The sequence below is a fragment of the Poecilia formosa genome, unplaced genomic scaffold (assembly GCF_000485575.1).
Source record: "Poecilia formosa unplaced genomic scaffold, Poecilia_formosa-5.1.2 Scaffold107, whole genome shotgun sequence".
NCBI lineage: Eukaryota > Metazoa > Chordata > Actinopteri > Cyprinodontiformes > Poeciliidae > Poecilia > Poecilia formosa.
Window position 1 is genome coordinate 290,758 of NW_006800046.1, and position 18,228 is coordinate 308,985.

The 18,228-nt window shown below is 40.9% G+C and overlaps 2 protein-coding genes across 3 annotated transcripts in view; one reads left to right on the forward strand and one right to left on the reverse strand.

The window, feature by feature from the left end:
• Window positions 1-6,663, reverse strand: part of LOC103143290 (SH3 domain-binding protein 5-like) — an 18,933-nt gene extending 12,270 nt beyond the window's left edge. Inside the window, exons 1-3 of one of the 2 annotated variants that reach the window (XM_007559752.2) lie at window positions 6,238-6,661; window positions 5,968-6,030; window positions 583-711 (exon numbers count right to left, since the gene is read on the reverse strand). In XM_007559752.2, the coding sequence (XP_007559814.1) occupies window positions 583-711; window positions 5,968-6,030; window positions 6,238-6,315 (270 nt within the window). In that variant the 5' untranslated portion in view covers window positions 6,316-6,661. Of the gene's footprint in view, window positions 1-582; window positions 712-5,967; window positions 6,031-6,237 lie in introns of both variants that reach the window. The other variant, XM_016675165.1, reaches the window with a different exon arrangement.
• A 2,517-nt stretch (window positions 6,664-9,180) lies between these two features.
• The window catches only part of mturn (maturin, neural progenitor differentiation regulator homolog (Xenopus)), a 25,186-nt gene continuing 16,138 nt past the window's right edge, over window positions 9,181-18,228 (forward strand). The window contains exon 1 of the mRNA XM_007559753.2: window positions 9,181-9,738. Coding sequence (XP_007559815.1) covers window positions 9,580-9,738 — 159 coding nt within the window. The 5' untranslated portion in view covers window positions 9,181-9,579. The remainder of the gene's footprint in view (window positions 9,739-18,228) is intronic.

Genomic DNA, 18,228 nt, shown 5'->3' on the forward strand with positions numbered 1-18,228 from the left:
TCCACCCACGCACGCACACACACACACACACCAAAACCCTCAAGTCTATTTCAGCACAGCTATGACACACAAATGTCAGTCGTCTGAAGTCTGACTCATAAGATCCCAATTCCTTGGCCAAGACGATGGATTCCACAATTCTGGCTGTATCCAATCAGATTGAAGCATCAACATTAGCTTTAAAGATTAGCTGGTAAAGTATTCTGCAGACGAGAAAAGCAAAGTTTGGGTTTTAAACCGCACCGGAAGTTGTTCTACCCACCTGCAGCAGTGCAGGAAGCACTAAAAAAACTGTAAGAAAAAAAGAGCAAGAATATGAAATTTGTTGCAAGTCTATCAGTAGTTTGTAAATGTGTTCCTATGTGAAGTTAGCTCAGGGAAGCAAAAATAGCCCTCATGTGATGGCTCCCTTTAAGCAGATATAAGTAGAGCGCTTTAAACTTGTCAGTAATCCTCAGTAAACTCGCCGTCACAGTGTCTGTCAGCTTCAGAGTCAATCCAGCTTGACTGTGCTCTGTGTGTGTGTGTGTGTGTGTGTGCGTGCGTGCGTGCGTGCATGCGTGCGCGCGTATAGATGTGTACCCGTCTTGCCACTTTGCGGGCCTCCCAGTAAGGTTTGGAGTCGTCCACAGCCCGTCCGATTTTCTTCAACACTTCGTCCAGCTTCACTGTTGCTTCCACCAGCACCGCTCGAAACCTCTGGCGGAAGTCCTGCACATGTGATGACATGAAGAAAGCAGCATATATAAGCGTATCAAATGCTGCATGGTAAACATTGTTTGTTGAGTGGTCAGGTACTTTTTGATCATAAGCATAAACCAGGCGAGGGTCACCTTTTAGGTCGTGATTGAAGTTGGCTTCTGTTGTGCCTTTTTATAAATCAAGATTTCTCTGCTCTATTAAGAAACACACAACTCCAACTCAGAAAATGCTCCAATGTTTCCATTATGCTATTCCTGGTCCTTTATCTCAAAGATATTTAATTATCATGAATCTCTCCTGGGCTGTTTGTCGTGTGCATTTAAACTGCCAGCACTAAGTGTGTTTTTACTGATGCTGCCAAGTAATGTTGAAAATGCTTTATTTAAAACCCCAAAATAACACAGTTACAAGTGGCATAAAACATGAAATATAGAAGAGTCTAAACAGTGAATGGATGCTGAAAATCATCATCCAAGAGAAGTGAGTCGCACCGAAGTGACTAATTTGATTACATCTGGGGGTCACAACTGATCAGGTTTTCTACTTAAGCCCTACTTTCTGATTATAGCTGCACAATAAATGTGATAGGCCATTGTGAGGTTACAGATCATGTTGCTGGGTTTGCTGAATCAAAAGGGAGTAGCTTACAACTTCCACCTTTCCTCTGCAGGGGATCTTCGCTAGAGAATTTCCCCAAGGCTGAACTTTGTGTCACTAACACTTGAAGTGTTGCCCAATAAGATTCAATGCCATGATTACAAGCAAAGGTATTGTGCAACATCAATAGCCAGTAATTATCTTCATCAGATTTTGCAATTTTTGAGATCGGATGAACATCGACTGTGATGTGTCAACTCTTTGCTAAGTGGTAATATGAGGTAATATGAGATTCCAGAGTGTGACTCGGGTTCTGTAATCCCGTATTATCCCTTATAATTCATAGTTAGGCCTGTCACAATAAATAAAATTTTTACTGGATGATAAATTGTCCCATAAATGATTGCTATAAATGAAAATATTTTTGTTCTTAAGACCATTTTCAAGTCGTATATTGATAATGGCATTGTAATGAAAGTTTGTCCTCTCAAAAACATGTAAACACACTTTACACTGGAACAGGAATATATTTTAAATATCCAAAATAAAACATGGCAACTGAAAACAATAACTAAAACATAAATAAGAACCACAAACAACCAAGCTCAGCAAACAGTGTGTGTTGCTACAATGGGACAGAATTGACTGTTTCCTGGCATGGCTCCCTAACAACCAGTTGACATGTTGGAATCATCTGGCGGCTGTTATGGGGACATGGTGACCCCAAATCACTCAGCCCTGGCATGTGGAAAACCTTTGCTGGAGTAAGCAAATAAGCGCCACAATTTAAAACTTCATAGTGTAAAAATGAGGCCTTGTGTGTAATTTTGCAGAGAGGAGACATAAGAACAGTGCAGGCATCTGGAATCTGCATTCTTGACCTTCTTTTTTGGGTTGCACACTCCAGACCACAGCTAAAACTCCATCAGCAACCACAGCTCTCTGGCAGTCTAGGGTTGTGTCAACATTTTCCTACTTTCTAGACAGTCTCTTCTGCAGAAACACCCATGCTATTTTTCATTGTGACGAATAAAAACCATGACCACAGAGAGAAGAGAGAGTCAGGTTTCTGGATTGAACTGCCTTCATTCATGACCTGTCAGCAATGTGTGTGAAGCATTTTAAAAACTGAAACACTTAATCCTTTGGTGTCCTGAGAGCTTCAGTGAGGATAATGCGTGGGCGGAAACCTGAACGAATGCTGTGTATTCGAAGATTTGCATTTTCACGCAATCAAAAGGTAATTTGGTACCTGTTTGCATATCAGTGTTTGTGTGGATGTGTGTGTGAAATGCCGCCTCTGGTGGTCTGTGGAGGCTGTAATTTGGAGAAGCCCGGCATAAAAAGGCAACACCTGCATCCTGTTCATCAAGCTGACTGAGCAGCAAATGAAAGGTTAGCGAAGGAAAACGGGGAGGGCGTCGCAGGAAGCGCACTTCCTGTGACATCATAGCACTTCCTGACGAGCCATTCCTGCACTGAGATAATGATGCAGCTTTTGAATCCAGGAGGTAAATCCTGTGTACAGCTGCATATACAGCAACCTCAAATTTTACCAGTGAAGCTCTTAAAAAAAAAAAAGCATTGAAACGAGTTCATATTTTATAAATAACAAATTTCACACTGAGAAATTTAGGGAAATCCAACCTTTAATATGATTACAGTTAATCAGTGAGAAAATCTCATTTTGAAAAACAAAATCACTGGTGGCATAATTACTGGAACATGCAACAACAATCCATGTATCCATAGTCTGTACCCACATGCATTCCTACAGGGTTAGGGGAGACCTAGCAGTACGGGGGCACCGATTCCAATTTTTAGGCTGATACCAATTTTTAAAAAGCCTGGCCTGCCGATTCCAATTTTCACTGATACCAATTTTTTATTATCTGAAATGTCGTTAAATATAGCGACAAATCTGCTAAATTAACAACAGTGCAGTGACTGTTGTTAACTGCGCATCAGCAAACATGACCTGGTTGGTGGGTCCATAAGTTAGCCGTCACTCTTGGCAGAGAGGTGGATGATTTTCAGACCTGCGTACAGTTAGATAAGGTCGGTTTTACATTTAAGTGTTGATCAAGTGCTGATCTCTCGAAATTAAAGCCGATTTTTCAGTGCACCCCTAGCTAGCAGTCAGGTTTTTGGACTGTAAGGAGAAGTTAAAGTACCCAGAAAGAACTCATGCTTGCATGAGAACATGCATACTCCTGGGGTTCAAATCCCGGACTTTTTGCTGCAAGGCAACAATAGCTGCGTTTCCACTGACCATATAATTGCGCAATTTGACATTTTGAAAATAAATTAGATTTGAAAATAAATTAGGTAAACGCGGCAATTGTGAAAAATCTCTTGGTTTTCAATAAAGTTTTGATGCTAGCATTTGCTGGTTTTCTTGGCAAGATCAAAACTGATTTATTTCGCAAAACCACAAAGACGTTGATGGCAGTAAGTAGTTGGAGGATTGTGGTGCGAAATGTTTTTTAATGACTTATCATGTAAACAAACTTATTCACGGGTGATTCTAATTGTGTTTCACATTTAATGGAAACACCGCAATTGCGAATTTGTGTTTTTTTCCGACGTTGGCAGAAAAATGTGATTGACAAAGCACATTTATAAAGGCAACGCATCTAGTGTTACCAACTACACCAACATAACATAATAATTTCTATAAATCATATAAATAGAAACATTTTCTTCAAGTTATCCTTTATCTTTTTTAGTTGATCAGAGTATCTGTTCTTTTAGTTAGTTTTACACAAATACCAGTTTCGTTGGGGTATAAATATAACATTACCCATTGCTCTAAACCATTCTTCAAAGTGAGAGAGAAAAGAGAATATTTACTTCAAATAAGGCAGATTTGTTTTGATCTTCTTAAACAGGAAACGACTAAGAAAAGCTTATCGTAGTGTCGCTAAGTGTCTGTATCAGGTGTAAGATTGTAAGATGACATCGCAGACTCTTTGGGGTTTTTCACTGAGTCGCTAATCAAAACATATGGCCAAGTCAGCAGCAGAATAGTTCAACAACAAAAAAACTAATCCAATAGAGGTTGGATTGTTTTCATTTTTATTCAAAGTGAGGCTATTCTGCTCCAAAAAAAGATGAATTTATTCTACACATTTCTACCAGGGTTTTAGTATTTATTATCCTCCCTGTAGCACACATACACAAGCACACACACACACACACACACACACACGTAAACGCGCACACATACACACACACACAGCGTTCTACTTGTGGGAGCAAAAAGAGAGGTTTATAAATGTGTCAGCAGAGTTGCACACAGTTTGAGCAAGGATTTAACTTCACTGCCTGATTTTTCCCCCCAAATCCTTTAAATCTACATCTTCCTTAATCATGTGCTGGCAGTGCAGGGAAGCAGCCTGGCCGTTGAACGTTTAGCCTCAGGACGTTGCTAAATGTCACAGTTGCACGTTGCCATTCAGAAACATGGGCTTCTTGGAGCATTACAAATGAAGAGAGAATGTTTTCTTTTGCTTTTTGTATTACAGAACAGGAAACAGAAAGTAAAAAAGGAGGCTAATCCCACCCTCTCTTGATGAGAAACAGAAGAGGCCTACTTTTAGGATAGGAAAACCTGTGGCCTCACTCTGGAATGTTTAGGTCGTATCTGAACGCAAGCCAGAGCAATAAAGAAAAATCCCGTCTACTAACAATCAATCTTTTTAGAGTTTACAGCTTTCTTTCTCTTTAAAAGCGTTTCATTTCTGCCTTCACAATCAGGGGAAGGGAGTTGCAGCTCAATGGCAAGAGCAATGACCGGTCTCTAAGTTGCCACAGAGGTGCTATTAAGCAGTTGTTCCATGTTTTTTTTTCCTACAGAAAGAGGCCAGAATTTTCCATCTTTCTGAGGCTCTTGAACCGTTTTGAAGCCAAAACACTGCTGCTAAGGAAAGCATCCAGCACCTAGCAACAGCTTTCACGCGATTTTTGTCATATTAAAACCACAAACTTTTATTTATTTTACTGGGGTTTTCTCTAATAGACCAACACAGCACTGCATAGTAATAGCATAAAACTGCAAAACTATACAGAAAAAAAGCATTTTATATTTTTTAAATGAAAAAAAGTTAAATTCAGTGCCTTTTAGATGTGAACTAACTGAGTCAAACTGTGTTTGATTTATAAATGAAGCTAAAAGCAACACTACACATGACCCTGAAAACATCATTCCCACTATGGAACACGGTGGTGGCAGAATCATGATGAGAAAAAAATGAGAGCTGGGCTACAATCCTAAAACCTTAAAGCCCAAGCTTCAACTGAAGGTTTCAAATCAAAGCATAAACACGGCCCAGTTAAAGTCCAGGCTGAAATTTTATTGAGAATCTGTGGGGGGGAAAAAAAACAACAAAGTATTGACACAGAAGAGCTAATACATTTTTAAATGTTTTGAAACCCAGCTGTTGTTTTCCTTCCCCTTAATTATACAGGAAGGTTATAGACATACTGGTGTTTCTGGTTTTTAACGTGACAAAATAAGGGAAGAAAGGTATTTAAAACTACCTGAACTGTAACTGAAACAGAAAGGCTCCTGTGTTTAAATGAAAACATCTCAAGCTGGATGGCTGCGCTGTTTACCCCGGCAGGACAGATCCAGTAGTGATACAGATGATCTTTTCTTTTCCTTACCTCCAGCTCGCTCTCCAAGCGGTTGATGTCATCCGTGGACTGGTTCAACTTCTCCAGCTCTCCCTGTTTACAGCAAACACGGCAGGGACAAAGAGAGGCAGACCGTTAGATCAGAATGGAGGCGATGCACAGTCACTTCTGTTTAGTCAAATTATCAACTGTGCGTCCCTGCATATGACCCAAAACACATAAATCCAGTGTACTCTAAATAATACATCAATAAATTATTCACAAGAATGTTTCATCCCAACTTTTCCAGACATCTCTCACCTGGATTCTTGGATCTACTTCTTCCTCCTCCTCAGCACACAGAGGATCGTCCTCGCAGATATTCCCATTGCGCTCCATCCTCGGGGAATATCTACAAAAAAATGTTTTTGTGTGTGTTTTTGAAGAAGCGAGGGTCTCCAGCGCAGACAATGAGGGTTGCAGAGCGTCTGGCAGCGGGCGGCGGTCCGCCCTGTTTAACCTTCACGCAGAGCGTCCGGCAGTCTGCATCGCTCTCAGCGGGCTCGCAGGGTCTACTGGGCGGACGGGAGGTGAGGTGACCGCGGGGTCCGCATAGCGCCGCGTCCGGCCGCGGTGACGTCCACAAGCAGCCTACGAAGGACCATAACTTCGGCTCGCGAACGAACTACAAAGAAGAAATTTACCTACGCTGATCAATGGGAGTGTTTCCGGGTTGGGGCCTTCAAAATAAAAGTCAAACTGAAGTGGAAGCCTCATTTGTTTTCGAATGAAAACATTTCAAGTTAGAAGGTAAATTTGGAAAAATGCTGTGAAAGATGGCGGCTTTTTTTTATGTTACTGCTTTAAAATAACTGCCAGCGATTAATTGATTAAAATTATATTACAATACATTTTAGGGGCTTGGTGTGACATCAAAAAGATACTTAAACTAGTGTCTTTTAAAAATTATGCTTGACCTACCATTTCAATAATTTCTATTTTGTAATGTTGCATCAATAGTTGTCAATATATCCCCGAGAATGATGCTGCCGCCATCATGTATTAGGTGTGAGATATTTCATATTGATATACAATCAATACCAAATATACAATAGAAAACATACAATAGAAAAATAAAATTACATTTCAAGAGGGAATCTGAAATTATTCATCTTACCTCACTAATGTGTGCTTCATCTCTCTTTAAAACATAAGCAAAAGCCACAAAATCATTGAAAATGGATTAGCTTATGGAGGGTTTGTTCTCTAAATTAACAAGTATGACTAGTTTTTTTTAATTCTGAAACCCAGATGACTTTTACTTTGGTAAAAGCCTTGTGAAGATGCTTGAACTGAAATATGTCCAGCTTGTTGGAACTCCGCGACAACACGGACTTTTCGGTGGTTCCTCTCCGCCATCTAGTGGCCAGGACTCCGGGGAGCATGGTGGGACAACCTGACTGGAAGCGTCTAGATTCCTGTAAACAGAGCCTTTTCTCCACCAGCGGCTCCCAGCATGCTGGATCCCATTAAAGTGCTTTTGTCTGCATCTGTCTTATTTCTAGGAAACTGAGAAATACTGTTTACTCCCAGTGGATAAATATTTAGTGGCGGGCTCCAGTCACATAGAAAATCTTCTGGATTTTTTTGGATTAAACCAACACAAGGTACTGCAACATTGTTTTTCCATTTTTTACTACTTGACAATAAATAAAATATTAACAAAATCTATAACTCAATATAGGCCCAAAACATAAAAACAGCTTTGGACTGTTGCCTTATTTAAAAGAGACATTTCCAAATACTTTGGGTCATCAATTGTTTTCTATTTTGTTGGTAAAGTTATGGTTCAACCTGTGGTCTTGGGCCGAACAGAATCATTTCAAGGGCTGGCCACAGTTTGGCCTCCCCTGGTCTAAATCCTTGCATTTTAACTAGAAGTATGTTTAGCACCAATCTCCTGCTGAAAGGTGAAACTCCACTTCTGCCTCAAACTTTTACATGTTTCACCTCCCTTCTCTTCTCGTTCATGTCCCTGTTGAGAAAAACATCCCCACAGCGTGATGCTTCCACTACTATGTTTCAATGTGGGGATAGTGAATAATGTGTGAATTATCTCCAACGAAGTGCAGCAAACTTAAACTGAGTGCCTTCGATGTGCTGATAAGGTTGTTGTTGTTCCACAATGCTGTTTATTCACTAATGTTCTCCAACTAAACTCTCTGTCCATTGCTGATCAGCTGGACTTCAATGACTCTCTGACTCTATTCAGTACCAATAGGAGATGTCTGAATGTGGTTGGTTGCACTGGATTCGATTCAAGGCTATTAAAATGAAAAGCGGTTGCATAAACATTGAATTTTTATTTGATTCCTTTACAGCTATGCAGAAATTGTTGTATTGCATGCAACTAATAAAAGCTGTACCGTAAAAATAAGTGAAAAAGTTCAAGGGGTACAAAATGGCTTCTTTCAATACACTGTCAAAGTTTTAACTATAGGGGTGCACAAATTTAAGTTTTATAACCAATCACCAATTTTACAAAGCCAATTTTGGCTAATCCCTTTTGTTTTCTTTTCAGAGTCCATACAGCGATAAAGTTGCTAAGTTAGCAACAACTAAGAACAATTTAGAGGGATCAATTAGCCGTACAGTAGAGGTACACCAAATGCAATTATCTGGCTGATATATGTCTTCAAAGAGCCAGTTTTGGCCAATTTAGTTTGTCTTAAAAGTTGTCAAATACAGCGACAATTTACTTGCCAACAGTGGGGTGGTTATTATCAACGTGACCCGGTGGGCAGGTCTGTCACTCAGCCCTTTTTCACAGCAGAGCAAGACAGGATAGTGACTGATTTTCAGACATTTGCAGAGTTAAATAAGATCGGGGGATAAAATCGATGTCGCTTAAGATTCGACCAATGGCCGATCAATCGGTGCAACCCTAGTTTCAACTCACTGGAACTGTATCAGAATAATTAATTAGGCATATGGTTGCATTCAAATGTATCATAAATCATGCTTGAATTATTGTTTTACTTTAAATAATTAATTGTTTTTCGAGGAAGAAACGTATGAAATTATGCATCATAATTTAGCATAGCTGACTTTTCTTAAAAGAAAGAAAGAAAAGAAAAGAGAAAGGGGGAGTTCATCCTGAAGGTTACATCCAGTGACATCATCTTCTATGTTTTTATATATGATCCCATGTTTCACACGGTGTCTAATTCAGTCTAATGTAGCCAACAGATTGCGGTGGACTGCTGGGCCGCTTAGCCGTTCGTCATCGCCTCTCTCTCTCTCCCTCTCCCTCTTCTTTTTTTTTATCCCAGCGTCCCTCCTGCGTATGCATATATGCGACGGTCTGATTTCATAACGCGGTGAGGAGGAAGAGAGGAATGGGGCTCTGAGAGGCGGATGAACATCAACCCCATCGGTCGGCTCACCGTGCAGAGCAGCAGCTGCAGCCACCGTCTCCACCCCGCTGCTGTTCGCCGCCGGTGCCGCGCAGAGGAGATGCGCTATAGCGGAGGCTGCTGCTGCTGATGCTGCTGTTCTTTGCGTCTTGAGCATCATCGCCGCGACGGCCAAAGGGTGGGCACGGGGGGTGGGGGGAAATCGATCTCCGGAGCCAGGGACACACGGTAGACAGGACAGCAGAGGATGGAGTTCAAGCATCTGGTGGAGGCGGCGGAGAAGTGGTGCTCCGGGAACCCGTTCGACTTGATCTTCGCCGAGGAAAACGACGAGCGGCGGCTGGACTTCTACGCAGAGCCCGGCGTTTCTTTCTATGTGCTGTGTCCCGGCGGCACCGACACCTTTGTAAGTGGGCTTCTGCAGGGCCTTAACTTAGCTACTGTGTGTGTGTGTGCGTGTGTGTGTGTGTACGCGCTTGTAGGAGTATATGGGCTGGGTAAAGGAGGTGGTGGTGATGGAAGCGGGATAAGAGGGGAGGGTGAGCAGTATGATGTCATTTCAGTCTGCCTTGACACCTCTTCTCTCAGATGTGTTTAATATTGTTCTTCCTCTTGTTTTATTTTTATTTTATTTTATTTTTTTTGCTATAAATTATTTCAGTATGGCTCTCTATTCAGGGCGGCATCGCCTTGGGGGTGACTAAAGCACTAACATATTTTTTAGCTGCATTAAAAGGAAGAAGTCACCATCTTGTGTTTTGCACTGGATAATAGAAGTAGCATGTGATGCTACTTCAGTATTTAAATATTAGCATTATCAATTATTGAGAAAAATGATTTTTGACATCTTTAGTGTATCTGCTACAAATGAACACAAGAAGTATGCTACAGCAACCTTCTACGCTTTTACAACTTTGCTGAAAGTGAAATGCAGCAGCTTACTTTATACACCAGAGGGTTAGTTTTAAAACTAGCTAAGTGCTGTTTAGCTAGTTTCCCAATAGGAATTCTTTTACACGCGAAACATTTACACTATGTGAGGCTCTGTATTAACCACAGGCGATGACGATCAGTGTTGAAGTATTTTCCATGCATTGACCATACAGACAGAGTTGTAGTTACTACATGTAGTTGATTAGTTGATATTATGAGTGTTTGATCAAATCTCAACTGTTCAAACTGTAAATAAAAAGAGTGAATTTATTTTTTATATCATGTTTTTTTTTAAATTCTCTAAAAATATATTGTGAATTCATTGCATTTAATTGGTCTGTTTTTTAATTCTCTCATTTTCGTACATACTGTATCAATTCTTCCTTTAATTTATTTACTCTGCACTTTAGTCTTTCCTTTTTTGCTTTTGCATTTTCAGCCGCTGCACATAACTGTAGTCAAGAATCGTTTGATATTAGCTAGCATCATATTCTGGAATTGTTTGTTATTCCAAAATGTTCATTCTAACGATGCTGCAAATTATTCTAATGTGGCAAATTTTGATTAAGTTTAGCATTCGATTGGGGAAAAGGGATCAGTCAACCGGCCGACCTATCAGTCGACCCCGATTTTTTTAATTTTGGATGACCGGCAATCATCCCAACACATGTGAAACCAAGCTATCCACTGATATCTAGCTCCATGATCGATGTGACCTGTCTCTGACTTTAGTATGTGCTAAAATCAAAATCAGCGGATCAGGGTTTCTCCAGAAAACTGCAATCAGTGCACTCATACATTTGATATAAGATGATTTTGTTAAAGTCTGTGCTGATTCTAGACAATAAGACAGGTCTTAACCTAACACAATAGTTGGATTTCATTCACAGTTTGATATTTATCATTAATTTGTGTTCAAGTTATGCATTTAAGAAGTCTATCTATCTATCTATCTATCTATCTATCTATCTATCTATCTATCTATCTATCTATCTATCTATCTATCTATCTATCTATCTATCTTGATTAAAACTATAACAAATGTGAAGATTTCAGGTCATTTTTCTTGTCCTTCAGAGTCATACAGATTAGCATTAATTTCATGTGAAGAATGATAGTAACAGCTGGCCAATCTCAAACAACCCTTCAAATCAATGCTGGCATTCAAATGCTTTATCAATGTTTGCACCCTTCCTGTTCGCAGCAGAAACATTTCTAATAGTCCTAAATAATAATAATAATAATAATAATAATAATAATAATAATAATAATAATAATAATAAAAACAAAGTCTTTGTGTTGGGCATAATAACTGCAGATTTGTTAACCTACAAATTGCAACCAAATTGTTCTACCTTCTATTATTATAATAATTTTTATATTTTTACACATGTAAAAGCCTTAATGGTGGAATCGGCCCTCAAAATTCAGCCTGGTCAGCCAGGCTAAGATGCACCACATCCTAATGGTGGACGCAGCACAGCCACAAACTGTTTCCTCAGAGCTGACTGTATGTCCTGCGGCCATGTGATGCAGTGCTGGAGTTATGAGTCCTAAAGTCCCAGAAGCCCGATCTGCCCCTCCTCCTCCTCCCCCCACCGCTCAGTGACACGGGCCAATAGGGCGGGGGAGCAGATGGAGATGACCCAGGAGCCGGGGCGTCTGTTCAGTCAATAACACATTATGTCACACGGACCGTGCCTCTGTTGTGTTTGCACGCCTCGTCTGGACGTCGGAGTAGTGCCATGGTGGGGCGTTTAGATAGCTGCTGATGAAATTTAGCTGAGTCCCTGCGCCTGAGGCCCTGCTCTCCTTTAAGAAGCAGATTCTAATCAAAGCGAGTAAACAAGACAACAGCGGATTCTTTCTGCGATCTGCTGTCTCTCAACAGAACCACTTTGGTCTCTCGTCCTCATGCTCTCCCTCCCTGCTTGCAGCTTTCTCCTGCTCTGTAATCTAATCCATGTCAGATGTCTTTGCAGCGCGTTCTCTCATGTACTCATCTCCGGCTACATGCATGGTCAGACGGTCAGAGTTCACTGCTGCGCAGCCTCAAACCTGCTGCAACAACACTACAGGCTGCACTCAATATTCTCTTAATATTTTATGTGGAAATATTCACAATCACACCATATGCCACGGCATTAAATGCATACAGTACGAAAAATACATACAATTCAAGTAGATTGCACCATTAGTCAAACATTTATGTAATTGTGTGTGGTAGTTGCATTTTGATCTAGACTCAAATTCATAAACAACTGCCAAATATCATCTAATTATTTTAAAATAAGGCATTTTACACAATTGCACTTCAAGAAAGTTAAATTAATTTGCACAGCTGTTATAAAAAGTCCTGACATACTAACCTGCATTTCAAGCAAGAAATAGGCCAACTGCAAAAGTGCTTACTAGTCTGGCAGCTTGTGCCGCCCAAGAGGAGAAGCCGCCCTGGGCACCTGCCCATTTTCAGAAAGCGCTATTTCATCTACTGACACTCATCAAACCTCCACTAAAGCCAGTGAAAATGCTACCTTGTTATTTTTTCAATAACGGATTCCAAAAATCTAAGTTTTTTAAAGCACATTTTTGTTTAAGTAGAAGCATGCGGTTCAGATTAGACCAGAGGTTCCAAAACTGCGGGGCGCGCCCCCTAGGGGGGGCCCATACCATTGCAGGTGGGGGGAGGGGAGAAGCCGTCTGGATGGAGAAAAAAAAAAAAAAAAGCATGAACGCTGTATGCCCTGGGTTTTTACCTTAGAATGGCCAACTCTCTGTCATTCCTATGTCAATTTGATACAGTAGAGGCTTCCACACTTCCCATATCTGTGTCCTCTGTTACTTTTATCAGCAGTTAAAACAGTTTAATCCGTTGTTAACATATCGTAACCTGGTTTTCCGAGCCCCCTTTAAACGCAACATGAACGCTAAGACGCTCGCGCTGGGTTTACGCCTGTGCGGCAGCGAAGGAGACCTGCTGCTGCTGTGCGGAGCTATGCAGGTTTGTATTAGGATCATGGCAGCAAACCAGCAAAACGCAAAGAACTTTTCACAGTTTTTCCCCCAAACTAACAGACTGAGTTGAGTAAAGCTGTTGGATGCAGGTAAAGTTAGCTAAATGATGACTAGCTAATATCAATACATCACCTTAAGCTTAACTAGCCTGTAGGCTACTGGTGTTGTTGTCTATGTTCAGCTACATACATTCATTTCCCCCCCAAAAAAGTCAATTACCCACCCCTCTCCCCCCTGTTCTTAGAGACAGGGAATCTCTAAGAATCCTCCCCTCCCCCGCTTTAACAACGGATTACTGCTGATAAAAGTGACAGAGGACACAGATATGGAAAGTGTGGGAGCTCCTACTGTATCAAATTGACATAGGAATGACAGAGAATTGGCCATTTTAAGGTAAAAACCCAGCGCATACAGTGTTCATGTTTTTTGGGGGGGGGTTTCACCCAGACGGCTTCCCCCTCCCCCCCTGCAATGGGCGCCCCACAGTTTGGGAATCTCTGATTTAGGTAATGGAAACGAAACGCACATAATTGCGCAATACCTTGTTGAAACAATAATTACTGAGATTATTTTTGTTCTTTCATTAATTTGAACACGTTTTGTTGATTTGTTTTATTTATTTATTTTTGTTCTTTAATAAAGTTACAAACGTTTTGATAAGGAGTCAGAGGAGGACGTGCTGGTCTCAGCGTCCTGGGGGCGTTCAGTTTGTCACCTAATGCCGAGATCAACTCAAAACTTTGCGCGATTGACGTATCGCACCGCTGCTCTAACAAAGCACGAACAGTTCAGAAACAATATGAAATGGGGGTGGGGGGAGCTATTTATTAACTGATTAAGTTGTGTTTTAGATTGTTCTTGAAAAACTAATCAGTCACGGCTGATTAGTTTCACTCACGTCTACACAGTGAACCCATTGATTTTTTACAGCAGACAGCCGCTCCCCCCTCTTACAGGTACTGCGTACCCCCGCTAAATCTTTTAGGGGTACGCAGTACCCTACCGTACACGCCTACTTTCACCCCTGACCTTAAGCTTGTTAACAAGTAGCCTGTAGGCTACTGATGTTGTTGTCTATGTTCAGCTATGTACATTCATTTTGCCCCCCAAAAAGTCGATTTGTAATGCTAATGCGGTTAGCTGTTGTCAGTCAGACCGACAAGAACATCATTACGTCATTAAAAGCCTAGTCTTCCATGTTTGAATATTTTCGCATTGTAAATCTTACATTATGAAAATTATGGTTAACAACTAAAAATAAAACCATTAAAAATAGATATGTAGTAGCGCATTTACTGACTGCAACCACATTTGTGTTGTCTAAATATTTGCTAGTAGCACTTGAGTTAAGTTTTGTGTATGAGAGGGAAAACAACGAAGAAGAGGCAGAGGAAGAAACCTTAGAGACTCATCCTGAGCTGGACTGATGAAAAAATATATATATTTTTTTATCTTTTACTTTTTTTTCAAAATCTTTCTCTTTCTTACTGCTTATTTAATGTCACATGCTGTTCTTATTTTTTTTTCTTTAATTATGTAAAGCACCTTGAAATACCTTGCTGCTGAAATGTGCTATACAAATAAAATTTGATTGATTGATTGATTGACTATACGACGGTAATGGCGAAATTTAGCGACCATTTTGTGCCTAAAAGGAACATTATTCATGACAGAGCTTGCTTTCATAAGAGAGTGCAGAAAGACGGAGAGCCAGTCGAAGCATTCGTTAGAAGCTTATACGAGCTAGCACAATACTGTGAATTCGGAGGTACCAAAGATGAACAAATTCGAGACAGGATAGTGATAGGCATATTGGAGCGTGATGTTTCCCAAAAATTGCAGCTGGAGGCAGACCTCACACTTGAACGAGCTATCCAGATAGCACGCCAAAGCGAACAAATCAAACAGCAGAGCGCGAGTTTGCGTGTGGAGTATGCTGTGGACGGAATGAGTCAAGGAAGACGGCATTTTCACACTAAAAAGAGCAACAACGATGCACAATGGCAGAGAAAACCGGAGCTCGGTGAGTCCAAATATATCCTTACATGCCCTCGCTGTAATAGACAACATGGGAAAATGCAGTCATGCCCAGCTAAGAATAAGAGGTGCCGGAAATGCAATAAAACTGAACAATTTGAAGTAGTCTGCAAAACAAAAATGCTGAAAGAGGTGACAGTGGTGTCTGACAACCCAGCGGAGAGGGACGATATGTTTTTTCTTGGAGCAGTAACTAATACCAAGCCAGCAATAACTGAGCAGCCAGATTCAGAAAATGAGTGGCTTGTAGAGTTACCTGTAAATGGCTGTTCTGTCCAATTTAAAATCGGCACAGGTGCAGACATTACGGTGATGTCACTAACTGCATTTAACAAACTGCCAAAGAGCCCAAGATTGGTCACAGCAAGTAAAATGCCACTTGTCACCAGCCCTGGAGGCGAAGTCCACTTTGTGGGTAAGTTTCTGGCCACAAGTCAGTTTAAAGGGCAGAAATACCGGTTCTGGGTCACTGTCATAAAGGGACCCTATGCACACAACCTGTTGGGAGGTAGTGTTGCTAGGAGGATGGGTTTGGTCAGAAGGGTCAACAACATAAACGCAGACCTCCTAGGGGACATCTTTGGAGAAATTGGCCTGCTTAAGTGCGACCCTGTCAAAGTAGAACTGAAAGCAGACGCAGAGCCCTACAGCCTGAAAACGCCACTCCATGTTCCATTTCCCCTCTTTTCGAAGGACTATTAGTCGACTCAAGGGTATGTTCCGGAGGTGGGGAATTCCACTGGAACTGGTCAGTGACAATGCTACTCAGTTCACATGTACTGAGTTCCAGGACTTCACCAGAGAGTATGGATTTGTGCACACAACCTCTAGTCCCCATTACCCTCAGGCGAATGGTGCTGCTGAACGAGTGGTTCAGACTGCTAAGAACATCTTGAAGCAGCCTGACCCCCATTTGGCCCTGGTGTGCTACAGAGCAACTCCTAGTACTGCCACAGGTGTGAGCCCTGCACTACTTATGACTGGGAGAGAGATTAGAACTACATTGCCAATGCTCGAGAGCAAGTTGCAAGCTGCTCCGGTGGACAAAGAACTGGTTCAGCAAATGGATGACCAGACAAAATCAGCGTATCGGTTCTTCCATGACCGCCATCACTCTGCACAACCACTTCCCACACTACAACCAGGACAGAACGTCAGAATAAGACTGGACGGTGAAAAAGGTTGGAAAACCCCAGCTAAAGTTATTGCCAAATGCAAAGAGCCACGGTCTTACATGGTGGACACAGAGAATGGAGCTGTGCTTTGACGGAATTGGAGACACCTGCAAGCTGTCCCACTTCCCACTTCCCACCGACTGACCAGCTTTCCACCTGAGGACAGTTCCGACTCCACGGCCAGAAGTCCTGTTCAGAAGCAGTTGTGCCCAGATGTGGAACGTCCTACTACACTTGAAGGGTCACGGGTTACATCCAGGGGCAGAGTAGTCAAAATTCCTCTGAGATATAGAGACACTTAGTGACTCAAAGCCCTTTACTTCACCTGTTTGGTTCAGGTATCTAGGTGTGACCTATAGAGTTCAGAAATGTATTAAGTTCATTCTAATTTTGAGTTTTCAAGGACAGGGGAAAACATTTTTGCATGTTGCAGTTTGTTTCATTTCTTTAGAAGAGTAATTTGATACAAGCTAAAAAAAACAACAAAAAAGGGGGGGAAAGAAAAGAAGCAAATTGAAATTTTGAAAGAGCACTGGAACTTTGTAAGTCTAAAGATTCATATGTTGGAGTTACCACCAGTTTGCTAAAAGTAAATGAAACTTTTAAGTTTGTTTTGTAGGTTTGGTAGGAACAGCAACTGTTGAGGGCAGAATAATCCTTACGTTGCTGCGGACTGAGGGCAATCTACCCCAACGTCCTAGTGTTAAGAGATGCTATTTCTAACTTAAGTATTTCTGCAAAGTATCCATGTAAGGGTTAAGCAAGCGGGTTTCACTGCTAGAAGGGGGAGATGTAGTGATATGTCACAGTTAGGCTTCCGTAGCCGGGGGCAGACTGATGAGCATGCGCTGTACATCCAGCAGTTGTATTGTGGCACTGGGACAAATAAAGCAGAGTTCTACAAGCTACACAAGGTGTCCACGTTCAGTTCTTCGTCAAAATAGCCGTTCATGACAATACCTCTGTCAGATTTAGATTTAAATAATTATTTTAATTTTACCATGATGTTTCTAATGACTGAACATACTAACATGTTGATAGTGGCCCAGCTGCAGTCAAAAGTCACCGTTTGGGAACAGAGTGGCTGAATTATCTCCTCAACATGTCATCACGTTCTGCAGACAGCTGGTAAAACATTGACTGAAACAGGAAGTTGCAGGATGGTGGTTCTTGAAGGCCACAATTGTAGACACTTGCTATAGAGAATCTGTGGAGGAAGATTCTCTATAGCTTGTCTCCTTGGTTGTGACGGCAAGGAGACGTCCCAACCTTAGAAACTTTGAGCTCATGAAAAAAGGTGAATGTTTAAAAATATTTGTAGACACATGCAAAAATGACGATAATACTTTATCACTGAAAAGGCTGTAAATTATTATCAAATGCTATTTTTATTACTATATATATATATTACACCATAAACAAAGTCTTATTATTCAAACTTTTTTTCTAGTTTATAAATATTTGCGTAAAAAACTTTATCAAATGATAAGTAAACCTAACTCCGATCTACTCTTGATCTTATTTTTATTCTTAAATATATAAATCCATAAATGTATAGATTTATATGATCCATAAATACAAGGAATGTTTGGTGATTTAGAGGGATTATAACAGCAAACTGCTGTCTCCAGCTCTTTAATCTCCTCCTATGTTCTAATAGCTATTTTGTTTAATTATTGAGCTCTATCATCAGAGATAAACATTACCAAAAAGTCAGATAAGTAATACACAGTCAC